This window comes from Oncorhynchus gorbuscha, unplaced genomic scaffold, assembly GCF_021184085.1.
Source record: "Oncorhynchus gorbuscha isolate QuinsamMale2020 ecotype Even-year unplaced genomic scaffold, OgorEven_v1.0 Un_scaffold_2649, whole genome shotgun sequence".
Lineage (NCBI taxonomy): Eukaryota > Metazoa > Chordata > Actinopteri > Salmoniformes > Salmonidae > Oncorhynchus > Oncorhynchus gorbuscha.
The window spans coordinates 1,036-20,000 of NW_025747103.1; the positions used below are offsets into that span (position 1 = coordinate 1,036).

Below are 18,965 nucleotides of genomic sequence, written 5' to 3' on the forward strand. Positions count from 1 at the left end.
AATTGTTCTCTGCCTCCCTTTTTCATCATCTTCCATTTCCTCTGCCTCTCTCTCTCCCTCCCTCTCCTTCCTCTACCTTCTCTCTCTCTCTCTCTCTCTCTCTCTCTCTCTCTCTCTCTCTCTCTCTCTCTCTCTCTCTCTCTCTCCATCCTCTACTTCCTCTCTCTCTCTACCTTCCTCTCTCTCTCTCTCTCTCTCTCTCTCTCCCCTCTCTCTCTCTCTCTCTCTCTCTCTCTCTCTCTCCCTCTCTCTCCTTCCTCTACCTGCTCTCTCTCTCTCTGTCTCCATCCTCTACCTCTCTCCATCCTCTATCTCTGTCTCATCTTCTCCCTCTCTCCATCCTCTACCTTATCTCTCTCTCTCTACCTTCTCTCTCTCTCCATCCTCTACATTCTCTCTCTCTCTCTCCATCCTCTACCTTCTCTCCATCCTCTACCTATCTCTGTCTCTCTCTCTCTCTCCCTCCATTCTCTACCTCCGCCATCTCTCTCTGCCTCTCTCTCCATCCTCTACCTCCTCCCCCTATCTCTCCATCCTCTCTCTCTTTCTTTCTCTTTCTTTCTCTCTCTGCCCCTCTTTCTTTCTCCCTCTCCATCCTCCTCTCTCTCTGTCCAGGGGTCGTAAGTGTAAGCCCATCTTTGTGCAGATAGCCCGTCAGGTGGTCAAGCTGAATGCGTCTGACCTGCGACTGCCGTCCAGGGCCTGGAAGGTCAAGCTGGTGGGGGAGGGGGCCGACGATGCTGGAGGGGTGTTTGATGACACCATCACTGAGATGTGTCAGGTAGAGTAACAGTTTAACTACAGTAGAGTTTACAGTAAGATGTTAGGTAGAGTAACAGTTTAACTACAGTAGAGTTTACAGTTAGATGTGTCATTTACAGTGGAGTTTACAGTAAGCTGTGTCAGTTACAGTAGAGTTTACAGTAATGTGTCAGTTACAGTAGAGTTTACAGTTAGATGTGTCATTTACAGTGGAGTTTACAGTAAGCTACGTCAGTTACAGTAGAGTTTACAGTAAGCTGTGTCAGTTACAGTATAGTTTACAGTTAGATGTGCCAGTTACAGTAGAGTTTACAGTAAGCTGTGTCATTTACAGTATAGTTTACAGTAAGATGTGTCAGTTACAGTAGAGTTCACAGTTAGATGCTGCAGGAGGTATTATTAACAGTATAATTAGTGACTGTACTACTATTGATTTGATTTGATTTATTATAAATAGTATTGGGACAGCAGAATTAGTGACTGTATTATAAATAGTAGTGAGATAGTAACAGTAGAATTAGTGACTGTATTATAAATAGTAGTGACATAGTAACAGTAGAATTAGTGACTGTATTATAAATAGTAGTGGGATAGTAACAGTAGAATTAGAGTGGGATTAACAGTAGAATTAGTGACTATTATAAATAGTATTATAAAGAATTAGACTATTATAAATAGTAGTGGGATAGTAACAGTAGAATTAGTGACTGTATTATAAATAGTAGTAATAGTAGTAGTGGAATTAGTGACTATTATAAATAGTAGTGGGATAGTAACAGTAGAATTAGTGACTATTATAAATAGTAGTAATAGTAGTAGTGGAATTAGTTACTATTATAAATAGTAGTGAGTTAGTAACAGTAGAATTAGTGACTGTATTATAAATAGTAGTAATAGTAGTAGTGGAATTAGTTACTATTATAAATAGTAGTGAGATAGTAACAGTAGAATTAGTGACTGTATTATAAATAGTAGTGGGATAGTAACAGTAGAATTAGTGACTGTATTATAAATAGTAGTGGGACAGTAACAGTAGAATTAGTGACTGTATTATAAATAGTAGTGAGATAGTAACAGTAGAATTAGTGACTGTATTATAAATAGTAGTGGGACAGTAACAGTAGAATTAGTGACTATTATAAATAGTAGTGGGATAGTAACAGTAGAATTAGTGACTATTATAAATAGTAGTGGGATAGTAACAGTAGAATTAGTGACTATTATAAATAGTAGTGGATAGTAACAGTAGAATTAGTGACTGTATTATAAATAGTAGTAATAGTAGTAGTGGAATTAGTTACTATTATAAATAGTAGTGGGATAGTAACAGTAGAATTAGTGACTGTATTATAAATAGTAGTAATAGTAGTAGTGGAATTAGTTACTATTATAAATAGTAGTGAGTTAGTAACAGTAGAATTAGTGACTGTATTATAAATAGTAGTAATAGTAGTAGAATTAGTTACTATTATAAATAGTAGTGAGATAGTAACAGTAGAATTAGTGACTGTATTATAAGTAGTAGTGACATAGTAACAGTATAATTAGTGACTGTATTATAAATAGTAGTGGGACAGTAACAGTAGAATTAGTGACTATTATAAATAGTAGTGAGATAGTAACAGTAGAATTAGTGACTGTATTATAAATAGTAGTGAGATAGTAACAGTAGAATTAGTGACTGTATTATAAATAGTAGTGAGATAGTAACAGTAGAATTAGTGACTGTATTATAAATAGTAGTGAGACAGTAACAGTAGAATTAGTGACTGTATTATAAATAGTAGTGGGACAGTAACAGTAGAATTAGTGACTATTATAAATAGTAACAGTAGAATTAGTGACTGTATTATAAATAGTAGTGGGACAGTAACAGTAGAATTAGTGACTATTATAAATAGTAACAGTAGAATTAGTGACTGTATTATAAATAGTAGTGGGACAGTAACAGTAGAATTAGTGACTATTATAAATAGTAACAGTAGAATTAGTGACTGTATTATAAATAGTAGTGGGATAGTAACAGTAGAATTAGTGACTGTATTATAAATAGTAGTGAGATAGTAACAGTAGAATTAGTGACTGTATTATAAATAGTAGTGGGATAGTAACAGTAGAATTAGTGACTGTATTATAAATAGTAGTGAGATAGTAACAGTAGAATTAGTGACTGTATTATAAATAGTAGTGAGACAGTAACAGTAGAATTAGTGACTGTATTATAAATAGTAGTGGGACAGTAACAGTAGAATTAGTGACTATTATAAATAGTAACAGTAGAATTAGTGACTGTATTATAAATAGTAGTGGGACAGTAACAGTAGAATTAGTGACTATTATAAATAGTAACAGTATAATTAGTGACTGTATTATAAATAGTAGTGGGACAGTAACAGTAGAATTAGTGACTATTATAAATAGTAACAGTAGAATTAGTGACTGTATTATAAATAGTAGTGGGACAGTAACAGTAGAATTAGTGACTATTATAAATGACAGTAGAATTAGTGACTATTATAAATAGTAACAGTAGAATTAGTGACTGTATTATAAATAGTAGTGGGACAGTAACATACATTCTAAGTGGTTTGCTGTTTTAGATTTGGGAACAAATCCTCAGTCTCAACCTGAAGTCATTTCCTTGTGGTGTCTGCACTATGTTCTTGTCTATTCTTCTAAGTTTATCCAAACATTTACCAGAGGAATTTACTGGTTTCTGAAATGTTCAACTAACAAATCGTGATATTATTTAGAGACGGGCTGTGGACAGGATATCTTGTGAGACTGACGCCTATTTCCTGTGTAGGAGTTGGAGACGGGAGTAGTGGATCTCCTCATCCCCTCCCCCAACGCCACAGCTGAGGTGGGCTACAACAGAGACAGGTGAGGACTGGCTAGGACAGCCAACAGAGACGCACAGTACCACATTACTGACACACTGTCTCATTACTAGTCACCATAGAGACGCTGTCTCATTACCAGTCACCATAGAGACAGTACCACATTACTGACACGCTGTCTCATTACTAGTCACCATAGAGACGCTGTCTCATTACCAGTCACCATAGAGACAGTACCACATTACTGACACGCTGTCTCATTACCAGTCACCATAGAGACGCTGTCTCCACAGTCACCATAGAGACGCTGTCTCATTACCAGTCACAATAGAGACAGTACCACATTACTGACACGCTGTCTCATTACCAGTCACCATAGAGACGCTGTCTCATTACCAGTCACCATAGAGACGCTGTCTCATTACCAGTCACCATAGAGACGCTGTCTCATTACCAGTCACCATAGAGACAGTACCACAATACTGACACACTGTCTCATTACCAGTCACCATAGAGACGCTGTCTCATTACCAGTCACCATAGAGACAGTACCACATTACTGACACACTGTCTCATTACCAGTCACCATAGAGACGCTGTCTCATTACCAGTCACCATAGAGACAGTACCACATTACTGACACACTGTCTCATTACTAGTCACCATAGAGACAGTACCACATTACTGACACGCTGTCTCATTACCAGTCACCATAGAGACACTGTCTCATTACCAGTCACCATAGAGACAGCACCACATTACTGACACACTGTCTCATTACTAGTCACCATAGAGACAGTACCACATTACTGACACGCTGTCTCATTACCAGTCACCATAGAGACAGTACCACATTACTGACACACTGTCTCATTACTAGTCACCATAGAGACAGTACCACATTACTGACACACTGTCTCATTACTAGTCACCATAGAGACAGTACCACATTACTGACACACTGTCTCATTACTAGTCACCATAGAGACAGTACCACAATACTGACACACTGTCTCATTACCAGTCACCATATTGACAGTACCACATTACTGACACACTGTCTCATTACTAGTCACCATAGAGACAGTACCACATTACTGACACACTGTCTCATTACTAGTCACCATAGAGACAGTACCACAATACTGACACACTGTCTCATTACCAGTCACCATATTGACAGTACCACATTACTGACACACTGTCTCATTACTAGTCACCATAGAGACAGTACCACATTACTGACACACTGTCTCATTACTAGTCACCATAGAGACAGTACCACATTACTGACACACTGTCTCATTACTAGTCACCATAGAGACAGTACCACAATACTGACACACTGTCTCATTACCAGTCACCATATTGACAGTACCACATTACTGACACACTGTCTCATTACCAGTCACCATAGAGACGCTGTCTCATTACCAGTCACCATAGAGACAGTACCATAATACTGACACGCTGTCTCATTACCAGTCACCATAGAGACAGTACCACAATACTGACACGCTGTCTCATTACCAGTCACCATAGAGATGCTGTCTCATTACCAGTCACCATAGAGACGCTGTCTCATTACCAGTCACCATAGAGACAGTACCATAATACTGACACGCTGTCTCATTACCAGTCACCATAGAGACAGTACCACAATACTGACACGCTGTCTCATTACCAGTCACCATAGAGATGCTGTCTCATTACCAGTCACCATAGAGACGCTGTCTCATTACCAGTCACCATAGAGACAGTACCACATTACTGACACACATGCTGTCTCATTACCAGTCACCATAGAGACAGTACCACATTACTGACATGCTGTCTCATTACCAGTCACCATAGAGATGCTGTCTCATTACCAGTCACCATAGAGATGCTGTCTCATTACCAGTCACCATAGAGACAGCACCACATTACTGACATGCTGTCTCATTTCCAGTCACCATAGAGACGCTGTCTCATTACCAGTCACCATAGAGACACTGTCTCATTACCAGTCACCATAGAGACAGTACCACATTACTGACACACTGTCTCATTACCAGTCACCATAGAGACACTGTCTCATTACCAGTCACCATAGAGACAGTACCACATTACTGACACGCTGTCTCATTACCAGTCACTATAGAGACAATACCACAATACTGACACACTGTCTCATTATCAGTCACCATAGAGACAGTACCACAATACTGACACATTGTCTCATTACCAGTCACCATAGAGACAGTACCACAATACTGACACACTGTCTCATTATCAGTCACCATAGAGACAGTACCACATTACTGACACACTGTCTAAATACCAGTCACCATAGAGACAGTACCACAATACTGACACACTGTCTCATTACTAGTCACCATAGAGACAGTACCACAATACTGACACACTGTCTCATTACCAGTCACCATAGAGACGCTGTCTCATTACCAGTCACCATAGAGATGCTGTCTCATTACCAGTCACCATAGAGACAGTACCACATTACTGACATGCTGTCTCATTACCAGTCACCATAGAGACAGTACCACATAACTGACACGCTGTTTCATTACCAGTCACCATAGAGATACTGTCTCATTACCAGTCACCATAGAGACAGCACCACATTACTGACACACTGTCTCATTACCAGTCACCATAGAGACAGCACCACATTACTGACACGCTGTTTCATTACCAGTCACCATAGAGACAGCACCACATTACTGACACGCTGTTTCATTACCAGTCACCATAGAGACAGTACCACATTACTGACACACTGTCTCATTACCAGTCACCATAGAGACAGTACCACATTACTGACACGCTGTCTCATTACCAGTCACCATAGAGACAGTACCACATTACTGACACACATGCTGTCTCATTACCAGTCACCATAGAGACAGTACCACATTACTGACATGCTGTCTCATTACCAGTCACCATAGAGATGCTGTCTCATTACCAGTCACCATAGAGATGCTGTCTCATTACCAGTCACCATAGAGACAGCACCACATTACTGACATGCTGTCTCATTTCCAGTCACCATAGAGACGCTGTCTCATTACCAGTCACCATAGAGACACTGTCTCATTACCAGTCACCATAGAGACAGTACCACATTACTGACACGCTGTCTCATTACTAGTCACCATAGAGACACTGTCTCATTACCAGTCACCATAGAGACAGTACCACATTACTGATATCTGTAGTCTATATGACTCTGTGTTATGGGCCACTACAGAGCTATAGTCTATATGACTCTGTGTTATGGGCCACTACAGAGCTATAGTCTATATGACTCTGTGTTATGGGCCACTACAGAGCTATAGTCTATATGACTCTGTGTTATGGGCCACTACAGAGCTATAGTCTATATGACTCTGTGTTATGGGCCACTACAGAGCTATAGTCTATATGACTCTGTGTTATGGGCCACTACAGAGCTATAGTCTATATGACTCTGTGTTATGGGGCACTACAGAGCTATAGTCTATATGACTCTGTGTTATGGGCCACTACAGAGCTATAGTCTATATGACTCTGTGTTATGGGCCACTACAGAGCTATAGTCTATATGACTCTGTGTTATGGGCCACTACAGAGCTATAGTCTATATGACTCTGTGTTATGGGCCACTACAGAGCTATAGTCTATATGACTCTGTATTATGGGCCACTACAGAGCTATAGTCTATATGACTCTGTGTTATGGGCCACTACAGAGCTATAGTCTATATGACTCTGTGTTATGGGACACTACAGAGCTATAGTCTATATGACTCTGTGGTATGGGCCACTACAGAGCTATAGTCTATATGACTCTGTGTTATGGGCCACTACAGAGCTATAGTCTATATGACTCTGTGTTATGGGACACTACAGAGCTATAGTCTATATGACTCTGTGTTATGGGACACTCAGGTCAACTCCAAACCTCCCTGTCCCTCCCCCAGGTTCCTGCTGAGCCCGTCATCCTGTCTGGATGAGCAGCTCCTCCAGTTTAAGTTCCTGGGCATCCTGATGGGGGTGGCTATCCGGACCAAGAAGCCCCTGGACCTGCACCTTGCCCCCATGGTGTGGAAGCAGCTGTGTTGTATTCCTCTGGTCCTGGAGGATCTAGAGGAGGTGGACCTGCTCTACGTTCAGACACTCAACAGCATTCTTCACATTGAAGACAGCGGCATCACAGAGGATAATTTCCATGAGGTGATAGATTTATTCTGTATTTTTTTCCTCTCCTCAGCTTAAGGTCATGAGCTACGATATTGGTATGAGGAGGAGGAGGAGTATGAGGGGGATGAGGAGGAGGATGAGGGGGATGAGGAGGAGTAGGAGTATGAGGGGGATGAGGATGATGTGGGGGATGAAGATGATGAGGGGGGGAAATGGCGCTGTGTTTCCTGTTTGACTTGGAAACCAGCCTAGGAAATGGAGGTGTGCTTCCTGTTCGACTTGGAAATTAGCCTAGGAAATGGAGCTGTGTTTCCTGTTTGACTTGGAAACTAGCCTAGGAAATGGAGCTGTGTTTCCTGTGTGACTTGGAAACTAGCCTAGGAAATGGAGCTGTGCTTCCTGTTTGACTTAGAAACGAGCCTAGGAAATGGAGCTGTGTTTCCTGTTTGACTTGGAAACTAGCCTAGGAAATGGAGCTGTGTTTCCTGTTTGACTTGGAAACGAGCCTAGGAAATGGAGTTGTGTTTCCTGTTTGACTTGGAAACTAGCCTAGGAAATGGAGTTGTGTTTCCTGTTTGACTTGGAAACGAGCCTAGGAAATGGAGCTGTGTTTCCTGTTTGACTTGGAAACTAGCCTAGGAAATGGAGTTGTGTTTCCTGTTTGACTTGGAAACTAGCCTAGGAAATGGAGTTGTGTTTCCTGTTTGACTTGGAAACTAGCCTAGGAAATGGAGGTGTGTTTCCTGATTGACTTGGAAACTAGCCTAGGAAATGGAGGTGTGTTTCCTGTTTGACTTGGAAACTAGCCTAGGAAATGGAGCTGTGTTTCCTGTTTGACTTGGAAACTAGCCTAGGAAATGGAGCTGTGTTTCCTGTTTGACTTGGAAACTAGCCTAGGAAATGGAGCTGTGTTTCCTGTTTGACTTGGAAACTAGCCTAGGAAATGGAGCTGTGTTTCCTGTTTGACTTGGAAACTAGCCTAGGAAATGGAGGTGTGTTTCCTGTTTGACTTGGAAACTAGCCTAGGAAATGGAGCTGTGCTTCCTGTTCGACTTGGAAACTAGCCTAGGAAATGGAGCTGTGCTTCCTGTTTGACTTGGAATGGTGATAATATGGTATGGTGATAATATGGTGTGGTGATAATATGGTATGGTGAGGTCTCTCAGTATGGTGATAATATGGTATGGTGATAATATGGTATGGTGATAATATGGTATGGTGATAATATGGTATGGTGGTAATATGGTATGGTGGTAATATGGTATGGTGATAATATAGTATGGTGATAATATGGTAGGGTGAGGTCTCTCAGTATGGTGATAATATGGTATGGTGACAATATGGTGTGGTGATAATATTGTATGGTGATAATATGGTATGGTGATAATATGGTATGGTGATAATATGGTATGGTGAGGTCTCTCAGTATGGTGATAATATGGTATGGTGATAATATGGTATGGTGATAATATGATATGGTGATAAAATGGTATGGTGAGGTCTCTCAGTATGGTGATAATATGGTGTGGTGATAATATGGTGTGGTGATAATATGGTATGGTGATAATATGGTATGGTGATAATATGGTATGGTGATAATATGGTATGGTGATAATATGGTATGGTGATAATATGGTATGGTGATAATATGGTATGGTGATAATATGGTATGGTGATAATATGGTATGGTGGTAATATGGTATGGTGATAATATGGTATGGTGATAATATGGTATGGTGATAATATGGTATGGTGAGGTCTCTCAGTATGGTGATAATATGGTATGGTGATAATATGGTATGGTGATAATATGGTATGGTGTTAATACGGTATGGTGAGGTCTCTCAGTATGGTGATAATATGGTATGGTGATAATATGGTATGGTGATAATATGGTATGGTGATAATATGGTAGGGTGAGGTCTCTCAGTATGGTGATAATATGGTGTGGTGATAATATGGTGTGGTGATAATATGGTAGGGTGGGGTCTCTCAGTATGGTGATAATATGGTATGGTGATAATATGGTATGGTGATAATATGGTATGGTGATAATATGGTATGGTGATAATATGGTGTGGTGATAATATGGTAGGGTGGGGTCTCTCAGTATGGTGATAATATGGTATGGTGATAATATGGTATGGTGGGGTCTCTCAGTATGGTGATAATATGGTATGGTGATAATATGGTATGGTGATAATATGGTATGGTGGGGTCTCTCAGTATGGTATGGTGATAATATGGTATGGTGATAATATGGGATGGTGAGGTCTCTCAGTATGGTGATAATATGGTGTGGTGATAATATGGTGTGGTGATAATATGGTATGGTGATAATATGGTATGGTGGTAATATGGTATGGTGATAATATGGTATGGTGATAATATGGTGTGGTGATAATATGGTATGGTGATAATATGGTGTGGTGATAATATGGTGTGGTGATAATATTGTATGGTGATAATATGGTATGGTGATAATATGGTATGGTGATAATATGGTATGGTGATAATATGGGATGGTGAGGTCTCAGTATGGTGATAATATGGTATGGTGATAATATGGTGTGGTGATAATATGGTATGGTGATAATATGGTGTGGTGATAATATGGTATGGTGATAATATGGTATGGTGATAATATGGTGTGGTGATAATATGGTATGGTGATAATATGGTGTGGTGATAATATGGTGTGGTGATAATATTGTATGGTGATAATATGGTATGGTGATAATATGGTATGGTGATAATATGGTATGGTGATAATATGGGATGGTGAGGTCTCAGTATGGTGATAATATGGTATGGTGATAATATGGTGTGGTGATAATATGGTATGGTGATAATATGGTGTGGTGATAATATGGTGTGGTGATAATATGGTGTGGTGATAATATGGTATGGTGATAATATGGTATGGTGATAATATGGTGTGGTGATAATATGGTATGGTGATAATATGGGATGGTGAGGTCTCAGTATGGTGATAATATGGTATGGTGATAATATGGTGTGGTGATAATATGGTATGGTGATAATATGGTATGGTGATAATATGGTATGGTGATAATATGGTGTGGTGATAATATGGTGTGGTGATAATATAGTATGGTGATAATATTGTATGGTGATAAAATGGTGTGGTGATAATATTGTATGGTGATAATATGGTATGGTGAGGTCTCTCAGTATGGTGATAATATGGTATGGTGATAATATGGCATGGTGATAATATGGTATGGTGATAATATGGTATGGTGATAATATGGTAGGGTGAGGTCTCTCAGTATGGTGATAATATGGTATGGTGATAATATGGTATGGTGATAATATGGTAGGGTGAGGTCTCTCAGTATGGTGATAATATGGTATGGTGATAATATGGTATGGTGATAATATGGTATGGTGAGGTCTCTCAGTATGGTGATAATATGGTATGGTGATAATATGGTATGGTGAGGTCTCTCAGTATGGTGATAATATGGTATGGTGGGGTCTCTCAGTATGGTATGGTGATAATATGGTATGGTGATAATATGGTATGGTGATAATATGGTATGGTGAGGTCTCTCAGTATGGTGATAATATGGTATGGTGATAATATGGTGTGGTGATAATATGGCATGGTGATAATATGGTGTGGTGATAATATTGTATGGTGATAATATGGTATGGTGATAATATGGTGTGGTGATAATATGGTGTGGTGATAATATGGTGTGGTGATAATATGGTGTGGTGATAATATTGTATGGTGATAATATGGTATGGTGATAATATGGTATGGTGATAATATGGTGTGGTGATAATATGGTGTGGTGATAATATTGTATGGTGATAATATGGTATGGTGATAATATGGTATGGTGATAATATGGTGTGGTGATAATATTGTATGGTGATAATATGGTATGGTGATAATATGGTGTGGTGATAATATTGTATGGTGATAATATGGTATGGTGATAATATGGTATGGTGAGGTCTCTCAGTATGGTGATAATATGGTATGGTGATAATATGGTGTGGTGATAATATGGTGTGGTGATAATATGGTATGGTGAGGTCTCTCAGTATGGTGATAATATGGTATGGTGATAATATGGTGTGGTGATAATATGGTGTGATAATATGGTGTGGTGATAATATGGTATGGTGATAATATGGTATGGTGGTAATATGGTGTGGTGATAATATGGTGTGGTGATAATATGGTATGGTGATAATATGGTATGGTGATAATATTGTATGGTGATAATATGGTATGGTGATAATATGGTATGGTGGTAATATGGTGTGGTGATAATATGGTGTGGTGATAATATGGTATGGTGATAATATGGTATGGTGATAATATTGTATGGTGATAATATGGTATGGTGATAATATGGTATGGTGATAATATGGTGTGGTGATAATATGGTGTGGTGATAATATGGTATGGTGATAATATGGTATGGTGATAATATGGTATGGTGGTAATATGGTATGGTGATAATATTGTATGGTGATAATATGGTATGGTGATAATATGGTATGGTGGTAATATGGTGTGGTGATAATATGGTGTGGTGATAATATGGTATGGTGATAATATGGTATGGTGATAATATTGTATGGTGATAATATGGTATGGTGATAATATGGTATGGTGATAATATGGTGTGGTGATAATATGGTGTGGTGATAATATGGTATGGTGATAATATGGTATGGTGATAATATGGTATGGTGGTAATATGGTATGGTGATAATATGGTACGGTGATAATATTGTACGGTGATAATATGGTATGGTGATAATATTGTATGGTGATAATATGGTGTGGTGATAATATTGTATGGTGATAATATGGTATGGTGATAATATGGTGTGGTGATAATATTGTATGGTGATAATATGGTATGGTGGTAATATGGTATGGTGAGGTCTCTCAGTATGGTGATAATATGGTATGGTGAGGTCTCAGTATGGTGATAATATGGTGTGGTGATAATATGGTATGGTGATAATATGGTGTGGTGATAATATGGTATGGTGATAATATGGTGTGGTGATAATATGGTGTGGTGATAATATGGTATGGTGATAATATGGTGTGGTGATAATATGGTATGGTGATAATATGGTGTGGTGATAATATGGTATGGTGATAATATGGTATGGTGATAATATGGTACGGTGATAATATGGTGTGGTGGTAATATGGTGTGGTGATAATATGGTGTGGTGATAATACACCATGGCCCCGACACACACACACATAACCACTGCACTGTGACTCTACTGGACTGGACCGGGCTCCCTCTCTCTCTCACACAGAAACACACACACACACATACTGGAATGCAAGGGTCCTGTTGATGCAGCACATCCTGTCTAGGGATTGGCCAGTTGGCCTGCCTCCCAGGAAGGACCACAGCCAGGATAGATAGAGAGTCCAGAGAGGGAGAGGAAGGGAGAGAGGGGGGGGAAGAGGGAGGGAGGGAGAGACATGGCCTCCCTGTCTTGTGAAGGAAGGACCACAGCCAGGATAGATAGAGTTCAGAGAGGGAGAGGAAGGGAGAGAGGGGGGAGAGGGAGGGAGAGAGAGACATGGCCTCCCTGTCTTGTGAAGGAAGGACCACAGCCAGGATAGATAGAGAGTCCAGAGAGGGAGAGGAAGGGAGAGAGGGGGAGAGAGAGAAATGGCCTCTCAGGCCCACAGTCTCCTAGCCAAGAGAGGGAAAGATGGAGGAAGGAGCAGGAGGAGAGAGAGAGAGGTGGAGGAGAGAGAGACATGGAATAAAGAGGAAGGGATCTGACAGGATTCTGAATCAACTCTCTACAAATGGAATTGACCCCCAACTTGAATTCAGATGAAGTGATGTTTTACTGTTGTGCTCCTCCCTCTAGATGATTCCTCTGGATTCGTTCGTGGGTCAGAGTGCAGACGGTAAGATGGTTCCTATTATCCCCGGGGGAAACAGCATCCCTCTGACCTTCTCCAACAGGAAGGAGTATGTAGCCCGGGCCATCGAGTACCGCCTGCACGAGATAGACAGACAGGTACGACACACACACACACACACACACACAGGAGTACCGCCTGCACGAGATAGACAGACAGGTACGACACACACACACACACACAGGAGTACCGCCTGCACGAGATAGACAGACAGGTACGACACACACACACACACACAGGAGTACCGCCTGCACCAGATAGACAGATGGGTACGACACAGACAACACCATAGAGTACCGCCTGCACTAGATAGACAGACGGGTACGACACACAGGAGTACCGCCTGCACCAGATAGACAGACAGGTACGACACAGACAACACCATCGAGTACCGCCTGCACCAGATAGACAGACGGGTACGACACACAGGAGTACCGCCTGCACCAGATAGACAGACAGGTACGACACACAGGAGTACCGCCTGCACCAGATAGACAGACGGGTACGACACACAGGAGTACCGCCTGCACCAGATAGACAAATCAAATCAAATCAAATTTATTTATATAGCCCTTCGTACATCAGCTGATATCTCAAAGTGCTGTACAGAAACCCAGCCTAAAACCCCAAACAGCAAACAATGCAGGTGTAAAAGCACGGTCCACTACAATAAGAGACCGTTGTCCACTACACTAAGAGACAGTTGTCCACTACACTAAGAGACCGCTGTCTACACTAAGAGACAGTTGTCCACTACACTAAGAGACAGTTGTCCACTACACTAAGAGACCGCTGTCCACTACACTAAGAGACCGCTGTCCACTACACTAAGAGACCGCTGTCCACTACACTAAGAGACCGCTGTCCACTACACTAAGAGACCGCTGTCCACTACACTAAGAGACCGCTGTCCACTACACTAAGAGACAGTTGTCCACAGGCTGGGGAGAGAGTAGAGAGAGGGTAGAGGGTAGAGAAAGAGTAGAGAGAGGGTAGAGAGAGAGTAGAGAGAAGCTGGGGAGAGAGTAGAGAGAGGGTAGAGGGTAGAGAAGAGAGAGAGAAGAAAGAGAGTAGAGAGAGAGAGTAGAGAGAGAGTAGCGAGAGAGAGTAGAGAGAGAGTAGAGAGAGAGAGTAGAGAGCGGCTGGAGAGAGTAGAGAGCGGCCGGAGAGAGTAGAGAGAGAGAATAGAGAGAGTAGAGAGAAGCTGGGGAGAGTAGAGAGCGGCCGGAGAGAGTAGAGAGAGAGAATAGAGAGAGTAGAGAGAGAGAGTAGAGAGAGAGAATAGAGAGAGTAGAGAGAGAGAGTAGAGAGAAGCTGGGGAGAGTAGAGAGCGGCCGGAGAGAGTAGAGAGAGAGAATAGAGAGAGTAGAGAGAGAGAGTAGAGAGAAGCTGGGGAGAGTAGAGAGCGGCCGGAGAGAGTAGAGAGAGAGAATAGAGAGAGTAGAGAGAGAGAGTAGAGAGAAGCTGGGGAGAGTAGAGAGCGGCCGGAGAGAGTAGAGAGAGAGAATAGAGAGAGTAGAGAGAGTAGAGAGCGGCCGGAGAGAGTAGAGAGAGAGAGTAGAGAGAGAGAATAGAGAGAGTAGAGAGCGGCCGGAGAGAGTAGAGAGCGGCCGGAGAGAGTAGAGAGCGGCCGGAGAGAGTAGAGAGAGTAGAGGTTGGAGAGAGAGTAGAGGTTGGAGAGAGTAGAGGTTGGAGAGAGAGTAGAGGTTGGGGAGAGAGTAGAGGTTGGAGAGAGAGTAGAGGTTGGAGAGAGAGTAGAGGTTGGAGAGAGAGTAGAGGTTGGAGAGAGAGTAGAGGTTGGAGAGAGAGTAGAGGTTGGAGAGAGAGTAGAGGTTGGAGAGAGAGTAGAGGTTGGAGAGAGAGTAGAGGTTGGAGAGAGAGTAGAGGTTGGAGAGAGAGTAGAGGTTGGAGAGAGAGTAGAGGTTGGAGAGAGTAGAGGTTGGAGAGAGAGTAGAGGTTGGAGAGAGAGTAGAGGTTGAGAGAGAGTAGAGGTTGGAGAGAGAGTAGAGGTTGGAGAGAGAGTAGAGGTTGGAGAGAGAGTAGAGGTTGGAGAGAGTAGAGGTTGGAGAGAGAGTAGAGGTTGGAGAGAGAGTAGAGGTTGGAGAGAGAGTAGAGGTTGGGGAGAGAGTAGAGGTTGGAGAGAGAGTAGAGGTTGGGGAGAGAGTAGAGGTTGGAGAGAGAGTAGAGGTTGGGGAGAGAGTAGAGGTTGGGGAGAGAGTAGAGAGAGAGAGTAGAGAGAGAGAATAGAGAGAGTAGAGAGCGGCCGGAGAGAGTAGAGAGAGAGAGTAGAGAGAGAGAATAGAGAGAGTAGAGAGCGGCCGGAGAGAGTAGAGAGCGGCCGGAGAGAGTAGAGGTTGGAGAGAGAGTAGAGGTTGGAGAGAGTAGAGGTTGGAGAGTAGAGGTTGGGGAGAGAGTAGAGGTTGAGAGAGAGTAGAGGTTGGAGAGAGAGTAGAGGTTGGAGAGAGAGTAGAGGTTGGAGAGAGAGTAGAGGTTGGAGAGAGAGTAGAGGTTGGAGAGAGAGTAGAGGTTGGAGAGAGAGTAGAGGTTGGAGAGAGAGTAGAGGTTGGAGAGAGAGTAGAGGTTGGAGAGAGAGTAGAGGTTGGAGAGAGAGTAGAGGTTGGAGAGAGAGTAGAGGTTGGAGAGAGAGTAGAGGTTGGAGAGAGAGTAGAGGTTGGAGAGAGAGTAGAGGTTGGAGAGAGAGTAGAGGTTGGGGAGAGAGTAGAGGTTGGGGAGAGAGTAGAGGTTGGGGAGAGAGTAGAGGTTGGGGAGAGAGTAGAGGTTGGGGAGAGAGTAGAGGTTGGGGAGAGAGTAGAGGTTGGGGAGAGAGTAGAGGTTGGGGAGAGAGTAGAGGTTGGGGAGAGAGTAGAGGTTGGGGAGAGAGTAGAGGTTGGGGAGAGAGTAGAGGTTGGAGAGAGAGTAGAGGTTGGAGAGAGAGTAGAGGTTGGAGAGAGAGTAGAGGTTGGAGAGAGAGTAGAGGTTGGGGAGAGAGTAGAGGTTGGGGAGAGAGTAGAGGTTGGGGAGAGAGTAGAGGTTGGAGAGAGAGTAGAGGTTACAGACAGACAGGTACGACACAGACAACACCATCGAGTACCGCCTGCACCAGATAGACAGACGGGTACGACACACAGGAGTACCGCCTGCACCAGATAGACAGACAGGTACGACACACACACACACACACACACAGGAGTACCGCCTGCACCAGATAGACAGACAGGTACGACACACAGGAGTACCGCCTGCACCAGATAGACAGACAGGTACGACACACAGGAGTACCGCCTGCACCAGATAGACAGACAGGTACGACACAGACAACACCATCGAGTACCGCCTGCACCAGATAGACAGACGGGTACGACACACAGGAGTACCGCCTGCACCAGATAGACAGACAGGTACGACACACAGGAGTACCGCCTGCACCAGATAGACAGACGGGTACGACACACAGGAGTACCGCCTGCACCAGATAGACAGACAGGTACGACACAGACAACACCATCGAGTACCGCCTGCACCAGATAGACAGACGGGTACGACACACAGGAGTACCGCCTGCACCAGATAGACAGACAGGTACGACACACAGGAGTACCGCCTGCACCAGATAGACAGACAGGTACGACACACAGGAGTACCGCCTGCACCAGATAGACAGACAGGTACGACACACAGGAGTACCGCCTGCACCAGATAGACAGACGGGACACAGACACACAGGAGTACCGCCTGCACCAGATAGACAGACAGGTACGACACACAGGAGTACCGCCTGCACCAGATAGACAGACAGGTACGACACACAGGAGTACCGCCTGCACCAGATAGACAGACAGGTACGACACACAGGAGTACCGCCTGCACCAGATAGACAGACGGGTACGACACACAGGAGTACCGCCTGCACCAGATAGACAGACGGATACGACACAGACAACACCATCGAGTACCGCCTGCACCAGATAGACAGACAGGTACGACACAGACAACACCATCGAGTACCGCCTGCACCAGATAGACAGACGGATACGACACAGACACGGTGAGTACCGCCTGCCACCAGATGCTTTCAGACGGAGTTCCGAGGTGACAGCACACACAGAGCGTCTGACAGCGGCTGCTGCTTTCAGACCTTCCTCATGTTGTGTTAACACACCGTGGATTCTACATGTCTGCAGAGTTCATTAACCACCTTCAGGTGTGTGACTAACACACCGTGGCCACCTGCTGCTTTGACTAACACAGACCTTTCCTCTTCGGTGACTAACACACCGTGGCCACCTGCTGCTTTCAGACCATCCTCTTCGGTGACTAACACACCGTGGCCACCTGCTGCTTTCAGACCATCCTCTTCGGTGACTAACACACCGTGGCCACCTGCTGCTTTCAGACCTTCCTCTTCGGTGACTAACACACCGTGGCCACCTGCTGCTTTCAGACCATCCTCTTCGGTGACTAACACACCGTGGCCACCTGCAGACCTTTCAGACCATCCTCTTCGGTGACTAACACACCGTGGCCACCTGCTGCTTTCAGACCATCCTCTTCGGTGACTAACACACCGTGGCCACCTGCTGCTTTCAGACCTTCCTCTTCGGTGACTAACACACCGTGGCCACCTGCTGCTTTCAGACCTTCATCTTCGTGGTGTCTTCTCTACGAGACATTATCGAGCTCTCTGCACTACACTTAGGCTATGGCCCCGAGGCTTTTCGTTTCAGAGAAAATCAGCAGACCTCTCCTCCACTCTGAAACTTGAGATATCTTAATGAAAGAATTCAATATATACAAGAGGCACTGCGCTCTTCTATAATAGAAACTCAATTCTGAATTGGTTTTAAGATGAAGAATCATGCCTGGAATTTTTCTAAGTAATCTTAACACCCAGCTTGGTTGGCATGGGAACAACTATATTTATAATTGTAGAAACGTCATGGTTCAGTATATAACTATAACTAGACTGTATTTATAAGTGTTAGACTCTAAGGTGTGAGAGTACAGTACATTTCTCTGTTAGTTTTGTGTTTAACTCTCAACTGGAAACTCTTGTTTCATATCTCCCCTCCCCCTGTCTCTCTCCCTCTATCCCTCTCTCTCCCCTTATCCCTCTCACCCATCCCTCTCTCTCCCTCTATCCCTCTCTCTCCCCTTATCCCTCTCACCCATCCCTCTCTCTCCCTCTATCCCTCTCTCTCCCCTTATCCCTCTCACCCATCC

The 18,965-nt window shown here is 43.1% G+C and overlaps 1 protein-coding gene across 1 annotated transcript in view; it reads left to right on the top strand.

The window, feature by feature from the left end:
- The first annotated feature begins 607 nt into the window (after nucleotides 1-607).
- LOC124026220 (probable E3 ubiquitin-protein ligase HERC1) overlaps nucleotides 608-18,965 on the top strand; it is a 25,985-nt gene continuing 7,627 nt past the window's right edge. Inside the window, exons 1-4 of the mRNA XM_046339335.1 lie at nucleotides 608-781; nucleotides 3,569-3,645; nucleotides 7,570-7,822; nucleotides 13,691-13,843. Of these exons, the coding sequence (XP_046195291.1) occupies nucleotides 773-781; nucleotides 3,569-3,645; nucleotides 7,570-7,822; nucleotides 13,691-13,843 (492 nt within the window). The 5' untranslated portion in view covers nucleotides 608-772. The remainder of the gene's footprint in view (nucleotides 782-3,568; nucleotides 3,646-7,569; nucleotides 7,823-13,690; nucleotides 13,844-18,965) is intronic.